This window comes from Conger conger, chromosome 8, assembly GCF_963514075.1.
Source record: "Conger conger chromosome 8, fConCon1.1, whole genome shotgun sequence".
NCBI lineage: Eukaryota > Metazoa > Chordata > Actinopteri > Anguilliformes > Congridae > Conger > Conger conger.
In genome coordinates, this window is record NC_083767.1 from 54,602,964 (window position 1) to 54,622,963 (window position 20,000).

The following is a 20,000-nucleotide window of genomic DNA, read 5'->3' on the forward strand; positions in this document are numbered from 1 at the left end:
CGAAAAAAAAAAAAAAAAAAAAAAAGGGGAAGGAGCCGAGGCCTTAACGCAGCACTAGCGGGAAGGAGCCGAGGCCTTAACGCAGCGCTAGCGGGAAGGAGCCGAGGCCTTAACACAGCGCTAGCGGGAAGAAGCTGAGGCCTTAACACAGCGCTAGCGGGAAGGAGCCGAGGCCTTAACGCAGCGCGCGGCGGGAAGGAGCCGAGGCCTTAACGCAGCACTAGCGGGAAGAAGCTGAGGCCTTAACACAGCGCTAGCGGGAAGGAGCCGAGGCCTTAACACAGCGCTAGCGGGAAGAAGCTGAGGCCTTAACACAGCGCTAGCGGGAAGGAGCCGAGGCCTTAACACAGCGCTAGCGGGAAGAAGCTGAGGCCTTAACACAGCGCTAGCGGGAAGAAGCTGAGGCCTTAACACAGCGCTAGCGGGAAGAAGCTGAGGCCTTAACACAGCGCTAGCGGGAAGGAGCCGAGGCCTTAACGCAGCGCGCGGCGGGAAGGAGCCGAGGCCTTAACGCAGCGCTAGCGGGAAGGAGCCGAGGCCTTAACGCAGCGCTAGCGGGAAGGAGCCGAGGCCTTAATGCAGCGCGCGGCGGGAAGGAGCCGAGGCCTTAACGCAGCGCGCGGCGGGAAGGAGCCGAGGCCTTAACGCAGCACTAGCGGGAAGGAGCCGAGGTCTTAACGCAGCACTAGCGGGAAGGAGCCGAGGCCTTAACGCAGCGCTAGCGGGAAGAAGCCGAGGCCTTAACGCAGCGCTAGCGGGAAGAAGCCGAGGCCTTAACGCAGCGCTAGCGGGAAGGAGCCGAGGCCTTAACACAGCACTAGCGGGAAGAAGCCGAGGCCTTAACGCAGCGCTAGCGGGAAGGAGCCGAGGCCTTAACGCAGCGCTAGCGGGAAGAAGCCGAGGCCTTAACGCAGCGCTAGCGGGAAGGAGCCGAGGCCTTAACGCAGCGCTAGCGGGGGGGGAACGCGCCGGGGAACGCTACGCTTCCGAGCGATGATGTCGCACGTCTGGGCTGCTGCCGGGGGTGACTCAGACGCACGCGTGTGTCAGACACAGGGCCGTCTGTTTCGGGTCATTAATTCCGCCCGCCCGCCTTGACGACTCGCTGTGTCATCGCTGCCGTTCAGCGTAAGCAGGTTAGGTCCACGCGAGGCGCGCCTCTCAAAAGCTAGCATTTCGGCCCCTTCACCGAGAAAATGGAGGAAGCAGCCTGGTTGTTTTTGAGCTTGTAGCGCTTTTCTAGAGGGCTACAACCGCCTGCAAAGTACAAGACGGGCCCATTCAAACAAGCATCCACAAAAATAACCCCTTTCTGTATAAAGCCAGTGGAAAAAAGCAATCCTGTTATCAGAAGCCTCTTTTTTTTTTTTCTTAAAATAAGCTCAATTCTTTCAGTTTTTCCACTGCCTGTGGTCACAGACCATTACTGAAGCGTATTAGCTTTCTCCTGTCCTGAAGAGCCAGTCCAAAATGACATGGACGCTTGGCGTCGAAACAGCCCATTAGCACATATAGCAGAGCGGCCCGGAGCGGTGGCGTTTGGCCGGGGCGCAGAACGTTCCGACCGCAGAACCCCGCGCCGCGAAGAGAGGGACCCCGCCGTCCAACTTCGCAGTTTCGCCGAGATTCCGTCGATGACCGAATGCACCAAGGACCCAAATCACGGAGGCCATCGCGTAGGGTTTTTCGGATAGGAAAAAAATCATTACACAGGGTTTTTTTTTATTTTATTTTTTATTTTATTTTATTTTAGAAGCAGTACCTTGTTTGTTTTTCATGTATTTAAACTTCTCTCCATGCCAAAAGACTGTGGAAGATTGAATCTATTTCGGCTAAAGCCAAACATTTCCCGGCTTCCACGAGTAAAATGTCCGTTTTCTTTTAAAAAAGAAGGCCGTTTTTTTGTGCCCGGCTGGCGGTGAGGCCCACAGTGACGGACTGCAGAGCCTCCTCCCGGTCCCCGAATACGGGCGGGAAAACAAACAGTTCTATTTTAGTTTGGGCCAGCGCTGGTTTTTCGGGGGGGGGGGGGGGGTACAGGTAATGGCGTGGCTCCCCCGCCCGTAGGCGGCGTGTTTTCCTGTGCGCTCGGCCGTGACGCGGACCCCGGGCGAACGCGGTGGCCTGGGCGGCCCTGCCGGCTGCTCTCCGGGATCCCTGCACGCCCCATTAAAATGTTCCTGACCGAAGCGCGCGGAGAGACCCAGGCCAGCCCGCGGGCGGGGAATCTGGAAATGTGGGAACGTGGGGACATCACAATCCTGAATGACCCCGTGTGTGTGTGTGTGTGTGTCCGAGTGTGTGTGTGTGTGTGTGTGTGTCCGAGTGTGTGTGTGTGTGTGTGTGTGTGTGTGTGTGTGGAGCCTGGCAGCCTAACTGATCGGTTGTTCCAAACTAAACTAGAAGATTTTGATATATTGATTAAAACTACTCACTCTCTCTCATACATGCATGTACAAGAACCCCCCCACACACAGACACACGAGCACAGACACGTGCACACTTACACGCACACGTGTCTGTGCTCGTGTCTGCGTGTGGGGGGGGGGGGGGGGGTTCTTGTATATGTATGTACGAGAGAGAGCGAGAATTTTTAATCAATATATCAAAATCTTCCAAGTTCGGAGCAACCGATCAATTAGGCAGCCAGGCTCTTCGTCGATCTGAAGGGGAGCACACAGAGCCCCCCGCTAAACCCCGCGCCGCCAGCCGCCCAACGCCGTCGCCGAACGCGGGGACGGGAGGGCCCAGCGGAGGCCCGCGCGTCGAGCCGGCGTGATTACAGCACGGGCCGAAAAAGTAGAAGAAGAAGAAAAATAAACCTGCAGCATGAAGGAGCGCGACGCTGACACACAGGCCCACAGCGCCTGGAGAGAACAGATACACACACAGTGCAGGCCGCTTTCACAAGCCAGAGACAAAAAAACTACTCTCTCTACTTTTCCATGCCACTGGAGAGATGAGGGGGGGGGGGGGGGGGTAAATTAGCGCTGGCTGGGTTTAAAGGTTTTCTTCTACTCGTGAACGGCAGATGAAGGGACTGAACCTCCGGAGAGTCTTAAAACAATCTTGAGGATGAGCAGTTTTACAAAGGATGAGGCAGGATGGGGCGTGTGGTTCGATAACGGCACACAATCGACATCAAGAGGCTGCAATGGCGCCCGCATTCAGCTTACACACGCACACACGCACACACTCACACACTCACTCACACACACAGACACGCACACACACTCACACACACAGACACGCACACACACTCACACACACTCTCACACACTCTCACACACTCTCACACACTCTCTCTCGCTCCCTCCCTCCCTCCCTCTCTCTCTCTCTCTCTCTCACACACACACACACACACACACACACAGTCTCTCGCTCCCTCACTCCCTCTCTCTCACACACACACACACTCACACACACACACACACACACACACACACACACACACACACACACAGTCTCTCGCTCCCTCCCCCTCTCTCTCTCACACACACACACACACACAAGTCTCTCGCTCCCTCCCTCCCTCTCTCTCTCACACACACACACACACACACACACAGTCTCTCGCTCCCTCCCTCCCTCTCTCCCTCTCTCCCTCTCTCTCTCACGCACACAAACACTTTACCTTGCCTTTTCCACTGGTATTCTGAGGAGACCGCAGAAAGGAATAAAAGTTCCCCATGACAGAGGAAGGGTTCCAAATGTTGGGTGTGGGGTGTGACAGAATCTCTTTTTGGAAGCTCAATTACTCCACTGCCATGTAGTAAACCCCCACTGAACCGCAACCCCCCCCCCTCCCCACACACACACACACACACACACACAGACACAAAAAAAAAAAAAAAACACAAACGTTTGCCAAGCCAGGTTTGGCAACCTGAGACAGAGGCTGAGTGTAACCAGTACTGCTGTTTTAGCAGAACCGAAGGAGCTGAAAGACATGAGAATGAGCACACATGAACACACTTCACAGTGACCAGCGTGCATGCGCTGCCCAGAAACACCAAACACCGTACCGAGCCCCTGCCTCAGACCCTACTGAGCATGCTCAGGCAAGCTGGACATCAGCTAGGCCTCTCACAGAAACGCCCAATCATTACATTACATTAATGGCATTTGGCAGACGCTCTTATCCAGAGCGAAGTACAGTTCATTAGACTACGCAGGAGACAATCCTCCCCTGGAGCAATGCAGGGTTAAGAGGCCTTGCTCAAGGGCCCAACGGCTGTGCGGATCTTATTGTGGCTACACCGGGGATTGAACCAACGACCTTGCAGGGTCCCAGTCATGTACCTACGCTACAGGCCGCCCCCCGTTAAGTACGGAGACATAACAGCAAGAGCTGAGGCGAACGAGAACCAAAACCCGGAAGCAGGGTAGATTCCTATTATTCCCACCATAATACAAGGCCGGGATGCTGACAGGAAGAAGGGACTCAGACAGGATATGACAAAGCGCCGTGTCACTGTGATTCCCAGTCGAGGCTCAGACGCTCATATCTACCAGCCGGCCCCATGCCTGGGGTGGGTTCAGGTTAAAACCACATGAGCTCACTCGCACATTAACAAAGACACACTCTTCCCACAAACTCCTCAGAGGTTCATCTGACTCAGATGCTTGGCAATGAAAAAAGCAATGAAAACACAAGAGCAAGTGTATCTTATCAGTTCAGCTCTGGTCCAAATTCTTTCATGCCTTTTACCGAAACACTACTTTAGTCCGTCCAACTGACTGCTTTCCCAGGAATGGATATTCCTTCCCGGCTCACATCTGTTTCTCTGGTGAGCCGCACAAACTCAGGTACAGCGCTGGGTCTTCTCCAGCGCAGCCTGGATATCTACTTGCCCTGCGGGGCTTAAACTGTCATTCTGCCCCACCGGGGAGTCGCATCCAATCACACAGGCCTGGAGAGCTGGCATCTGGGTGATGCGGTGCTGCTCACAGCAGCTGGGTCTGTCGGGGCAGTAAACAGCGGGGGCCCAGTGTCTATGGAGCCCAGTGGCAGTCCACAGCTGATGCACTGTACACCACATATACCACTTGTCCAAGGGAACTTATAAAAGTCACATTCCCCCCTCGTATACTTGCGGCAGCAGTGTTGCAACTCCCCATTGGGAGAAATCCGTCGTCTTTTCCGATCCACACTGCCGTTCTACCGTGACCCCTGAACCTTATTTTCCCCAGATAACAAAATCATTCAAATCGCACTCAATGTAAGAATAGTGGACTGACTATACAGTGCAGAGGTGTGAGTCCATGTGGAATATACACTTTTTTTTTTTACTCTCATGCGATACCAAGCAATGAAGCAAAAAAAAAACTATTTCTATACGATGGTCTCTTTCCTGTACCCGACCAACAGAAGATTCCTTTATTTGGTCCAGCCTATAAAAGCACTGAATCCTGGGATTGCGCACCGTGTGAGAGGTAGCCCTCATATTCCTCTGTGAAGGGTGAATTTATGACTTCAGGGAAGGGAGTAGATGCTGAGTTTATGTGGAGTTCACCGGAGTGTACCTCCGCTCCGGTGTAGTCGAGAGCACTACAGAATGAACCCCAGGAATGGCACGAGGCAGCCAAGCCAAATTCCATCTCTTTCCATTAAACAACGCACGCTAAGACTTGTGCAATGTCTGCATTCAACAAAGAAAGCCAGACATTACACGTACATGCCTCCCGTTCTGTGTGTAATTGTTTATGGTATTTTGTGTAATTACGTTGTGTGTGCCAGGCCTAACAAACAATACAAACAACTCCCCAAAATAAGTGTGTGTGGTGGGGGGGGGGGGGTTCAGTGGCTCCATGTGGAAACTACTCTGGTAAAGGCAGGAGGCTCATTACGTTACATTGCATTAATGGCATTTGGCAGACGCTCTTATCCAGAGCGATGTACAGTTGATTAGACTAAGCAGGAGACAGTCCTCCCCTGGAGCAATGCAGGGTTAAGGGCCCAACGGCTGTGCGTATCTTACTGTGGCTACACCGGGATTAGAACCACCGACCTTGCGTGTCCCAGTCATTTGCCTTAACCACTACGCTACAGGCCGCCCTAGGCTTAGGGGAGGAGCCAGGCAGAGCTGAAGAGCTTCAGTGAAAGGCCCTCACCGAATCCTCTTCTCACCTCCACACCAGCTCTCAGAGACCCAAGCTCTCTCAGAAAAAGCTCCCAACATAAGGGCCCCAAACTGGGCTCCAGCGGCCCGGCGAGCCTCCCTCTTCCACACAGTGCACACACACACGGTCTCCACAACCACAGCTTATTAAACTACCAGATAGAGTATCCGTACTCTAAGGGCCATTTACTCCTGCTAGTGAGCTAGTGCTGCAGGCTCCTGCAGGGATCCACTGTTTGTGAGTACGTCAGGAGTCCATCCTTCATTCCCCCATTTCCACACCAACCCGAAGAAATGGTTCATTGGATTACGGAGAGCAGGTCGGTTTCGCTCTGCTTTTGTCTCCAGGTAGAAAGCAGAGAGGGTCACAGACGGAGAAGAGAACACAGGGGTAAGTGACACGGTGAGGATCGAACCCCCGCCCACACGCTGAAGTCAGCCGCCCTGCGGACTGCACTATACATCCCGCCATATGGCTCGCCTTACGGCCAAGGGGTTATAATATTGATAAAATTCAATATTATCAAAATTACACATTCATTTTCTCCTTCAGGGCAGGTGTCCAAGTCTTGGCAGCAGAGATAAGAAGTGCACACTCGCCAAGAACTGAATCCGTTGCTTTCTTTCCCTCGGCAGGAGAGTAAAGCTGCTTTCAAATATATATTTTTGAGATCCATTAGAGAAAGGCATACCGGCCCAAATGAAAAAGTGTTCTGAGGAAGAAGAGCAATGGCTGCCCTAAGTTCCCTATGGACAGAGCACGGTTTGAGTAAAGGAGAGAGAGATAACCCCCACACTTTAAACTTTAAGTAGGTGACCTGAGAATTTACCAAACCTTTATGGGACAACAGAATGGATGTACGGCAGTGTCCCAAGTCGAGTAGCACTGCTTCTTTTAAGTCTACTGGGTGACTGTTTCAGAGCTCTCCAATGGGGAAACCGACACATCATGACATAGTTGAGGTAAATAAACACACAGATACGCATCGATTCAACATTGTGCCGCTTTGAAAGCCACCAGCGGTCGACAGAAACCAACAAAGGCAAACGGGGAAAAACAACAACAATAAAGAAAAACAGAAACAGAGCCTCGCATGAAAGGAATCAAAGGACCAGGAAACACGGCACACAAATAAACACACGGCAATGTGGACGGGCACATGCGCTGGGTAGAGACATGGCGTCATCTCTCAGGGCTGCATCTGTTTAACGGGCACAGCGTAAACCCTGTGTTGTGTAGAATTCAATGGGTTTCGAAACGGCCGTGTCCACCCCTTAAAGTCAATAATAAGCTGCAGGATTTTTTGTTTTGAGTCACGCAAAGATCAGTATGTACTCTTAATCGTGTGCACACATAGAGGATGCGAGGACTGCGATTCAAACGTTCTTCCATAAACCGCGGGGACACGGTTGTTGCTGCCTTTAGGAAAGCGCCGCACTGATGACAAAAGCCTGATTCAACGGCTGCGGTTTACGTCTTGAGCTCGAACGTTTGCACGAGCCGTGGAAAAGGACATCCATTACGCTGCGTTCGCAATACGCCGCTCCCTAACAAGACCCAGAGAATGAGTCACGAGCTGTTTGATTGGGTGTCAAACGCCGCTATCCTCTTATACATCTATCACTGCAGTAAACATCTATCACTGCACACTCATCTATCCAAGGGCGTTGCTACTGAGGTGGAAGATAGTGAGGATTCCAGGGGCCCACGGCTTGCGGGGGGGGGGCCCCACTGCTGGAGGGGGCCTACAAAAATTCCAGTGAGATTACATACAGCAAGGGGGTCCCAGAGCAATCTTCTTTCAGGGGGCCCAGAATCCCGAGCTACGCCCCGGCATGCATCAGCGCGGTATAAACATCTATCACAGGCGCAAAGCGCCGTCTGAAAAGTTGGGGTAATGGGGCGACCGTGTCTGACAGAGTCTGATCAGCGGCTCCGGCGGGCGAGCAGTCCGACGGAGCGAGATGGAAAAACTAAGCCTGGGGGGGGGTGGGGGGAGGTCTCAGTCCCGTGCCCCGAGTTAAGTGTTCCCTTACCGCGAACGTGAAATACGTTTAATGTCTAAACAGTCCGGGCCGCTCTGGCTCCGCTCCCCCGCCTCGTCGGATACGCGGCCTTCGTCCTCCCCAGCGCGCACGGACCCCGCCCCGCTAACGGCGCCGGCTTCTGCAAACTCCATCAACACGGCGGGCCGGCCGCCCTGCGTTACAACTGCACCCGCAGCCCACGCCAGGAACAGGAGAAGTCATAATAATAACAACAACAATAATCATCGTAATTTTAACACAAATGGTGCCGCAGGCGAGCTTGTCCTCATATCGCGTTCCTGGGGGGATGCGAGCGTATCCATTTCGGCCTCTGCGTTCCATCAGTCCGAGAGAGAAGATCGGGACGGTTATGCTCAAAAAGGCATATGGGATTTTTATTGCTTTTGAGTGCTCCTCTTGAAGATTTTAAACCGTCATAAAAACGCAGCAAGGTCACTTAAAATATAGGACGGCAAATCTGAGTGACTATTGCATTTCAATGCGATTCCCTGCGATGGATATGGAAGCGATTAAAAGCAAACTGGCGGTGCATATTTATTTTTGTAGGGAAAGCACACTGAATCAATGAGAGGAGTCCAATAGCTTCAGAGCTTTAGAGGGGGAGGCGTTTCGGGTTGCTGTGCCAGGTCCGTGTGGTGTGTGTTTAGTTGCAAACCCTGTTTTATGGCCCAGAAAACAACAGATTCATTAGCGAGGCAAACACAAACGAACATCGACACCAGCAACACAAAGATCACAGGACAGCCATCATGACAAGCAAACGGTCCAGAATGGAAACGCCACCGGCTCATTTCGAAAGAACGATAAAAACTAAAAGGAGAGAAAGCAGGGAAAAGGTTGAATAAAAAAATGATTTAAATGAATCGTGCATGCAGGAAAACAGGCAGGCGATCACATGATGATTTTTTAAAACTTTATTTCCAGTTCGTAAAGTAGCTCACCCTTCTGAACAAAATGGCATCAAGAGAGGGCATCTGATTGGCTATGCCCAAATGCCCTCCTCATCATCCTATTGGTTGAGAGGTGGCAAGTTTTGCCCAGCGCAGCATGGGATTGGAAGAACAGTCAGTTAGTGTGTTAGCAACAGAGGAAAATTCAAAGCCAGTTAAAGTAAACCCAACAGAAATGCAGTCATTAGTGGTTCTTGGTCTGAAGGTGGCAAGATGGAGGTGCTGTAGAGGAACCATCTAGAATACAATCCAAGTTTTATTTGTGTGATGCTTTTTACAGATATACGGTCACAAAAATGCTTTACAGAAGACCAAGCCTGAATCCAAAAAAGAAACAGCAAGTGAGGTAAAACAAAACACAGTGAAAGCATCTGAGGAAAAACCCTTTCAGAGACAGCCCAGCATCCTCAGGCCAGCCAGGTATCAATAGTTAAAGACCAGCTAAACGGTAATGGGAAATCTATTGGAGCAAATAATCCTAGTGGATGGCAATATTTTAGCCTGAGGTATGAAACTAACGGGCAAAATCGACAGTCCAAGCAAAGACGTGTACATTAATATGCAGGTTAGATGAACAGGGCCATACAACTAGGCCACAAGGCTTCATTATGACATAGGCTTGAACCAGAACAGGGTTGGGGCTATTGAATCAAGAGCTGCTTCATCTTTGGCACAATGACTTTAGTATCACCAGCACCCAGGAAGGCAGGTGCACTGAAACACGATGTGCGTTTGTTTCCGATTATTTTTGTCTGCTCCATATTTATTTCATCTCATATTTATCTTCCGTTATTTAACGCATAATTACGTGTGCCTGTTCTGTGTTTCGAAATGGAAATAAAAACTTTTGCTAAAAGTTAAAATAATAAAAAATAATAACTTTGCGTGACCACACAGCTCAGTCACTGGAGTCCAGGGTTCTGAGGCTTCGAATGTAGCAACATGGAAATCTGAGCATTTAACCTCAAAGGACAGAGACTCTCTGTCTCTGCCTGTCTCGATTTCTGTCCCTCTATCCCTCGCCCCCCCTCCCTCTCCCTCCACACAGGAAAAATAAATCTGACGGCGCTCACAACCCAAGCGATCGCACAAGCCTGAAGAGAAAAACTGAACCTGGACAGAGGAATTGAGATGTTTACTCCCACAGCCATTCTGCTGCCTAAGCTCCTTATTAAATAAAGCCATAAAGTAAAAAATGTATAAAAAAAAAAAAAACACAGACAGCAGAACAGAGAGAAGGGCTAGGAGTTAGAGAGGATTAGAAATGGAAAAATGATCTGAACTTTAATACCGGAGCAGCAGAACGTTCCCACAGGCCGGGGGAAGTACCTGTAATTAATAATGTCAGACCCCATTGTCTCTCTCACACCGCTGTGCCTCTCCAGCGCTCCCCAGCTGAGCGGGGCTACGGGGCAGAGCTCGCTGGGCGACGCGGTCCTATCTTTGTTTGGGGATGTTTCTCAGCGTGAAAAATGATGCGGCGCGGTCCCCTCTTGGCGGGGAGGGGCCCTGTCTTAAGTGTTTTTTTGGCAATCCGAGACGCGTGATCCCAGATTAGCGGCGGGACCGTTTCTCGGCAGGCCCTTGCCTGCGTTTCCTCTCGCCGTACGTTCTTCTGGCGACGGGCGCGTGACGGAAAGCAGCGCCCCGATCCCCCCCGCCCCGCTGACGGCCCCGCCCGCCCGCCCGCCCGGCCGCTTCGCCCGCCGCGGAAACTTCCAGAGCCGGGGAGAAACCTGCGAGTCGTCACGCCGCATGGCGGCCAGGCCGACGGGCCCGCGGTTGGTTCAGCTCGGCGGCGGGGTTGGGTTAAACCGCGCAACGCCCTCGCGGAAAGAGAGGGAGCCGAGACACTCCCCTCCCCCTCCCCCACACGCACATTCTGAGAGAATATGCAACAATGAGCTAAGTGGGGGCATGTGGGGTAAATATAAATAACAGTGCTATATTAATACTGACTGCTGGAAATATTAAATATTGGAGCAATGAAGCCGCTATGGTCTCCTGCACTGGTGTCCAGTGCTGGGGGGCTAGCCAGCACACGGTCGGGTCTGGGGGCTGCATTACTTTCCAATGCTAATGCTAATGCTAACGCTAACGCGGCAGTTGCCTAAACGGGCCCTGCAGTGGAGGCAGGAGACTGAAACACAATAAGGCCTTAATGTGTGCTTTTCTGCAGCGCTAATATGAAATAATGAAGGAGATTACAGGCCGTGAGCGAGGCCTCTCGCTGGATGTGAAAGGTGCAATTTCCTGTTTCTTACGGTGGTGGGCTCTAAATTACTTTCACTTGTAAATTGAGGAAAGCAAAAAAAAAAAAAAAAATAACTTACTTTAAGGGCCGAGAGAAAGGGAAATAAATAAATGTGGGCTTTGGGAGAGCCGGGCGAGTGTGAAGGAAGGAGAGGGTGAGACAGAGGGATGAAAGGACTGGAACAGGAAGCACAGATTCCCTCATAGTACTGCATGGAGCAGGAGAGAGGGCTATGCTGCTGGACTGTATGGCATGTGCTGTGAGACACTAGTGTGTGATGCATATTCTAGTCCTATTCTGCTTTCTGTGGTTACTCTCCGCCGTATACAGCCATGCAAAACACAGTGCTGTGTGTGCTTACTCTAGTTCCAATTCTTGTGTCTATGGTACAATGAGGTCACTCCACGGTGTTGCGTGGCCATTGGCCCGGGGGACCCACCTGATCTGGAGAGGGTTTGTGGTTGGTCTGCTCGGAATGCGAAGAGGCCTTCAGGTGGTCGTCCTCGTAGTTGTCAGCCATCAGCTTCATGCGGTTCTGCGTCTGTCAGAGAGAGGAGGAGGAGGAGGAAGAGGAGGAGGGTTAGGGGCAGTGGCATCAACAACTCGCCATTCCTCAACAACACAACCGAAACGAGTGGCCGTTCACATCACAAAGACCGAGAGACCGCTTCACACCTTTCACACAAAGGGTCAGCTGGAATTCATTTTAGGACAGGGGGGTGGGGGCGGGGGGGGGGGACAGGAGGCCCTCAAAGAGATCTTTTAAGCCGCGGAGTGCCGGGTGTGAAAAAGTAATAAAACCAAAAGAGCTTTGCGATCCCAGATGGAGCAGAGTGTCTGAGCCAGAGGGATGATATACTGGAGTCCGGCATGGGGAGAGAGCAGTGGACAGGGGCAGAGAGTTGGGGGGGGGGGGGGGGATTTAGTGCCCTCTCACACACACACACACACACACACACACACTCGCGCAGACGCACACAAACACACACACACCACTGTATACATATACACACACACACACACACACTGTATACAAACACACACACACACACACACACACACACACACACACCACGATGTGAAAGCACTCAACCCAGCACATGCATCACCCATGTACCAATCGTATACAGTGACACAAACAAGGCACAGCGGAATGAATCCACGCTTGCACCCAGATGAACAAGAGACGGGTCAGGATGTGCACGCTACATGGGGAACGGAATGGGGTTCAGCACACAGCGTTCTGCCTGGTTTTAGCTCCAGATTCTGCAGAGCTGGGACTACCACCTCCATGTGTAGTTGCTTTAGCACAGGTAGATTAGTACTGTACATACCATACCACAAAAAGGCTAACCTGCTCCTAATAAAATCCAGGCAGCCTTAAAGTGAATTGCAATGATAGTGTTATTTCCATCTCTAAGTGGCTGAGGGAGATGAGTATCTCGCGCAGTGGAGACCTTTCTAAGGCTGTGGTGGGACTGACACTAAGGAGAGAAACAGGGCTGGTTTGGGGGGTTCTGTAGCAGGGGGGGGGAGGGGGGGTACTTTAACTTGCACTTTTTGTTTCCACAAACAGCCTCCCTCCGTCACCCCTGAAGCCCCAAACAGCTGGTGAGAGAGGAGAGAGAACGTGAGAGAGATGAGGGGTGAGAAAGGGAGGGAGAGAGCGAAAGAGAGAAAGAGAGCAGGAGCAGTCATGTGCAGTACTCCCTACAAATCCCTCAAAGTTTATCCCTCGACCGTAGCCTAGCGTAGCATCCAAACCCTGTGTGCGCTTGGTATATGGCCACCGCCATTTCCCTGAGCAATCAAACCCAAATAGAAATTAAATCAATCAATACGAAATAAAACGTTCGGCTTCCCCCCCCCCCCCCCCCCCCCCGCTCTTAAATAGAGCAAGCAATAGCCGGTCCCCATCCCGGCCCTGTTTTTCTGAGTAAACCCCAGCGAGAAATGTGATGGTTGGACTCCTTTTGTTTGGTTACTCTCAGAACCTCCTTCACCCACCTCCCCCCCTGCTTTCTGAACTGAAACCAAAAATACCCAATCTAGCGATCTAAACGTTTCGCCCCGGCAAGTCTGCGTTCGGTCCAGGTCCCAAGCCCCCCCGATACGCTCCACTAGATAAGAATTATGTGGGGGAAACGAGGGCGGATAAGAATTAATCTGGTAATGGGTGCAATGGGCCCGCTTGGCAGCGTGAGCTGTAATTACCTGGGGAACGGGGACCATAGGCAGGACTCCGGGGGGGGGGGAGGGGACCTCATATCTCAGCTCCTCTCCCAACCCAATTTCAGGACATAAAATGTGGGAAATGGCCAACTCTTTTAGTTCACTCTGGACTTTTTTTTTTTTTTGTGTGTGGAACTTTTTTCTCGCTTCATATCAGGGGCGTCTCCACAGAGATAGAGAGGCAAAGAGGCGCCTGCAGTTCCCACTGTCAGACACTGCGGGGGCGCTCAAAGGGGCCTAATGAGAGAGATTACACACGCACACACACGCATGGGCATGGACACACATGGGCGCACACACACAAGCATACACACACACACATGCATGGGCACATGCATACACACGCATGGGCACACGCATGGGCACACGCATGGGCACACGCATGGGCACACGCATGGGCATGGGCACACGCACACACACGCATGGGCATGGGCATGGGCACACGCACACACACACACGCATGGGCACACGCACACACTCGCACACGCACACGCACACACACACACACACACACGCATGGGCACACGCACATGAACACGCACACACATACACATACAAACACAGACGCATGCGCATACATGCGCGCACGAAGACACACACACACGCACACACACGTCATTGTGTTGGTGGGTAGACGGCGGTAACCTGAAGCTCAGGCACTGAAGGGAGTCAAAGACCCCTCCAAAGGCCCGCCCCAAAAGTAAGGGCTCCCCCATTAACGTACACCACCGAGAGACCCCCCCCACCCACGCACCCACCCTCACAACACAGACAGACAGACACAATCACAGACACAGACGGACAGACACACAGGAGAAGGAACGGGGCGAGTGAAAGGTTGATATGGCAACAGTGGCCATGGGGGAGGACAGAATTCAGAATCAACCAATCAGCAAGAGAGGTGTCAGCAAAACCCTTCAGTAGAACACAAACCCCAATCTCCAACTCAACCATGTCCAGTAGTTCTTCAGCAGGCTCCTGTCAAGGGCTAAGCTGCCAGCATTAGGCTTGCTACACAGAGGAAATCCATATTTAGACACAATGTGGTTCGCTGGAATCTTCCGTACTACTTACTCCCGACTGCATTTAGGCAGTTCAATAAAGTCATATTTTATACCAGGATAAATGCTTTCCCTGAACAGGGCAGAGCAAGCCAATACAGACCTGACATTTGGAAAAACGTGAAAGGCTTTAAGTTCGGTGGAACCAAGCTGGTGGCATTGAAAAAAAAAAAAAAAAAAAAAAACATTCTCATGAAATTCTGCTTGGAAACTTTTCTTTCGCGCTGACCTTAAAAATCAGAAGCGTCTCCCCTGCATCCTCCCGTATGTAAGCCCGCAGAACCCTTTTTTTCTATTTTTTTCCCTTTTTTTGAGGATTTGTTCCACATGCTTTGGCGGTTACTGTACAGGGATTCGGTCTTCATCCCTGGGAAGTGGAGATTAAGCTCGCAGGCTTGTCGCGCTCAAAGCCCAGTGGATATGCGGAGACGGTGTGGGGAGGGGGGGGTATTGGCTCGGAGGGAGCATTATTCAGACCCCCACCATCCCTCCATCGCTCCCCTCGTTTCCTCACGTAAAAACAAATACACTTAAAAATGACGATACTAAAAATAAACAATCTTTCCTCCTCGGCCGCAAAAAGTTACCGAGCCGGAGGGGGGGGCCCCGCACCTGCGGCCGAAAAATCTCCCCACGAGCACAGCCGCGCTCTGATTGGCTGCTGATGATGCACCGATGACCCATGGAAAAGCTAACAGTAAAAAAAATATATATATATTATAAATACATTTAAAAAAAGTACAAAAAATACAAACAAAAATAGACTATTTGTGGACAGGCTTGGACTGAGGGCTGTCTAGCCTACTGGCCGGGACAACTGCGGGGACAGGGACAGCTAATGCGCTCAGGCCCTGAGCTGCAGAGGGGGAAAGTTATGCTCACAGGACAATTTAATGTGCTGCAGACGTGAGCGAGGAGGAAGAGGAGGGAGGTCGCCGGATGAACTCAATTTAGCCCTCTAATTAACGAGTGGAAAACTCAATAAGGCCGCGCTGCCGTCAAGAGCAGCAGTCACAGCAACCCCGTTTAAAATCCGCCAAAGTATTGAATTTATAGAAAAACAAAATACACGTCAGCCCAACTTCAATCCGGAAAAAAAAAAATGTTTCTGTGTTGTCATTTCCACCGTCATAAATCATGCTGAATAACTGCTAGGTTGAGTATTCATTCTGTTGATTTCCACAGCCAAGTTCCTCAAATTTAATGTATAGGTTTAAAAAATATAAGTAAAAAAAAAAAAAACATAAGTATGCGTTGTAAAGTACTGGAATGGTTCTCAGTTTTAACACACTTCAGTACATTCACATTATTTTTTAAATGTGTGTGTGATGGCTCTTTTCCATTCCTTTCTGACAGAGTTACAGTGTTAAAGACGGGCACCTTCTCCACGAAAAACCTACTCCAGTGCCTGCATTGAGAATAATAATAATAAAAAAAAACTCCCATTGGTTGAAATTAAAAGGAAGGATATCTGGAGAATGACAGAAAACAACACGCATGACAAATTGCTACAAAGTGAAGCGCCGTGCCCTTTGACCCTCCGCCCCGCTAACGCTGCCAGTGACATCATTAGCTCCCATTAGCGCAGGAACGACGCTAAGCCTTCCCAGAAAGAGCCTTGGCCAGGCCAGTCCTCCCTTCAGCGAGAAAGCACAATGGGGAGATTTCTCACGACAATGGAACGTGTGCTAACCGTCGGACCAGAGATGCTAACTACAGAAAGGGAGGGGGAATGGCGGGGGTGGTGGGGGGGGGGGGGATGAGAGGAGAGGAGGGCACACAGTGTGGTAACCAGATCCCTTTCTCTCTGCGGCGGAGATGTCTCCGGGGCAGGGTTTATGAACTCTGCACGCTTTCTGCAGCACGGCTCCAAGGTGGCAGAGCAGCGGGGGGGCATTCTCAGCGCTGAGCAGGAATTCGGAGGGGGGGGGGGGGGAGTTGGAGTTGGGGTTGGGGAGGAGGGGGTACATGTGTTAGCTATAACAGGGAACTGCAGACTAGAGGGGGAAAATGAGGTGGGGGGGGGGGAAAGAGTAGTGGGGGTGGGGGACAAAAGAGGAAGGGAGAGAGGGAGAGAAGTTAAGCCCGTTAAGAAGCCCCCCCCTAATTGTCAGAGCCCCTTACACCCCGTGTATAAAACTATTTAAGCGGGAAACGCGATCCCCAGCCTCGGTGGCTCTGGGAAGAAAGCCGGACACAGTCGGGGGGGGGGGGGCACACGTGGCTCGAAACCTCAGCGCCGATTTGGGAGGGCGCCGTGTTTTCTTATTTTTGTTTTAGCGCGCATACCTTCATGCTCCACATACCGCGGCTAACGGCGCAGGTTAAGAGGGTTAACGCAATATTTACACACACACTGGCCGCTTACCACACGGAGTAACAACACGGCCCCCTTTCCCCCCCCCCGTGCGCCCCGACTGAGAGAGGCCGGGGTATCACCGGGTTTCTGGGGTATCGCCTCCTCTCCAGTTAAAAACGAGAGGGATTAAAATCCCCCGTTCTCCCGCGGCGTAGCCGGCCAATTAATTAACACCGCGGGACGTCTGTCCGCAGGGACAGCTAATGGGACTTTCTCCTCTCACTGCTGACCGATTCATTAAGGGACGGCTGGACAGCGTGTACGGGCGGCGTTATACCGGGATCACTTCATTCTGCTGCGGCCCCTCTCGTTCTCCCTCTCTTTTTCCCCCTCTTTCCCTCCCTCGCTCGCTCGCTCTCCCTTCTCTCTCTCACACTGGACAGGCCCTGAGCACCGCTGACAGTAATTGGCTGGAATGCTGCTTTCTGCTCCAACTGGGGAACTCATTTGCTCACTTAATCTAATCATTTTCACAATTATTTTACTTTTCCTCCATTAGCGTTCCCTTCCCCCCCCCCCCCCCCCCCCCCCCCCCCATCCCTCCCACATTTCAATGTGCTGATGCCAGAGAAAGAGAGAGAGAGAGAAAAAAAAAAAAGAGAACAAAAAAGTTGATAGTTGCAAATATGCTTAGTCATGATTACTTTTTTTTCCAGACTGGAATAAAATCCCCTTTTGTTAATCTCGTAATTGAGGTCATCAGAAACCATAACCTAGAAATAACAGCCTCTTCATAGGAGAACAGAGCTGGTTTCAGTGAATGCAGTTGCTGCCCCAGCTGCTTCATTACCGAGGCTCAGCAGTGTGCAAGAACCATCCCCAGCAGTCAGTTCCCTCCCTTGTCAGAACCACAACTGTCCCTGATAATTTCTGACTCTGGGCCGTTTCTATAATTCAGTTTTATAGCCTCTAGTTGAGCTTCTGTATTTTCTTTCTCTTTCTGTTGAGGGTGAGAGAGGAGGGAGGAGGGAGCGTGGCGAGGGGTGCGTTTCCTCAGGAGGACGCCGGGCGCGTGGACGACGGCGGAGCGTGACGGCGGCGAACGCCGGCGGGAACACGGCACCGTGCCGTTCCTCCGTCCCCCTCCCGCGCTCCCGTGTGTCATACGTGTCCCGGGAGCCCCGGAGCGTGACGGCCGGGCCGCGGGGCTCAGCAGTCAGGCGGCGCGGCGGGGGGGCACGGCGCCTCCGGTGAAGCAGAGAGCAGCCTCCGACAGGCGGCCACGCCGGCCGGCGCGGCTGAGGACCACCGCCGCGGCGACCGCCCGAGGTACCCTCCCCTTCCCTCCGCCACGCCTGGGAGGCAGCAGGTTCCGCTCAGCCGACCGTGGACGACGTGTACGTACTCCTCTGCAGGCAGTTTTTATTTAATTCATTGCTATTCAATCTGTCTGCGTCTATGCTACTGAGCTAGCGGGTTTGCTAATCTGTCGCCATTACGCACTCTAGTTTGAAAAGCTGCTGCCTTCCAGGCTTCACTGAGGTAAGGAACATACCTTGCCTCACAGCAAATGCACTCTGGCTAGCATACAGTTAAGCTAGCCCAGTCGATGATAACTCTTATTATGCGAGTACAGCAGTACTCAGGCTAGCATTGAGGGAAGACAACACAGCTGAAGACAACTCGGCAAGATAATACAGGCTGGCATAAAACAGGCCCTGATTCCATTGAATGCACTTAAAAGGTAAATCTTCCTCTCGCCAAGGTAATGAATAATGACCCACTATCCACTGAGCTCCCATTCATGTAAAAACACATGCTGACAGCACCAGCACAAACCACAGCAGTGCTACTCCGATCACTGCCTCTCATATCATTACGGGGGGGGGGCAATGTTTGATTATAAAAGCGCACAGTTAGTGGCACGGACTGGGGGGTGCCCGGGACTTCACCCTGTTGGCACCTGTCCTGACGGAGGACCGCTCCTGCCCGTCAGCCAGGCCCCCCTCCAGCAGCTGCAGGTCACCAGGGCAGCAGAGGCTGATGGGTAGGGACGTCTCTCACTGGCAAATTAGAGCGGGGATGAGGGGGGTGGGGGGGAGGAGGCGAACACATTCAATCTGTCTGGAGAAGTCATGTTTTATTAAATCTCCTCGGCTACAGGCGAGCGGGGGGGGGGGGGTGCTCAAGCCTGCCGTTCCGTCTCAGGTGTGCAGATGTGGGGTTGGGAGGGTTTCAGATGGACACACACACGCACGCACGCACGCACGCACGCACGCACGCACGCACGCACGCACACACACACACACACACTGTACGAACTACAGAGCACACGCACAACGCACAAACACAGACAGTACACACTGCAACACACACACACACACACACTGTACGAACTACAGCGCACACGCACAACGCACAAACACAGACAGTACACACTGCAACACACACACACACACACACACTGTACGAACTACAGCGCACACGCACAACGCACACACAGACAGTACACACTGCAACACACACACACACATACTGTACACACTACAGCGCACACACACAACGCACAAACACAGACAGTACACACTGCAACACACACACACACACACACTGTACACACTACAGCGCACACACACAACGCACAAACACAGACAGTACACACTGCAACACACACACACACACACACAAAATATAAACCCCTGGCGAAACCATTTTTTCCTAAATCTAAACCATATGGCTCCTCTGCCGTCCCCCTCACTACCCTCGTTTCTTACGGTCCGCATTGCGAGGAGCCGGCTGGCCGTCCCACTGAGCTTCACGGCTATTTAACGCTTGCACAAAATGAGAGGCCCTGGAGGAGAGTCGACCGCTCCCCAGGGGTCCTTCCACTGCTCATCCCGGGCCACAAGTGCACCCGCTCTCCCCGGCCCAGAGGCCCTCCCCCCCCTGCCAAACGACGGGGAGACCAGCTGAGCGGGTCCAGAAACGGGCCGTCGTTCGTCACGGCTAATAGCCAGCATCGCGACGGGCGGA

The 20,000-nt window shown here is 52.2% G+C and overlaps 1 protein-coding gene across 1 annotated transcript in view; it reads right to left on the minus strand.

The window, feature by feature from the left end:
• Positions 1-20,000, minus strand: part of LOC133135762 (ELKS/Rab6-interacting/CAST family member 1-like) — a 236,321-nt gene that overhangs the window by 34,997 nt on the left and 181,324 nt on the right. The window contains 1 exon segment of the mRNA XM_061253024.1: positions 11,815-11,916. Coding sequence (XP_061109008.1) covers positions 11,815-11,916 — 102 coding nt within the window.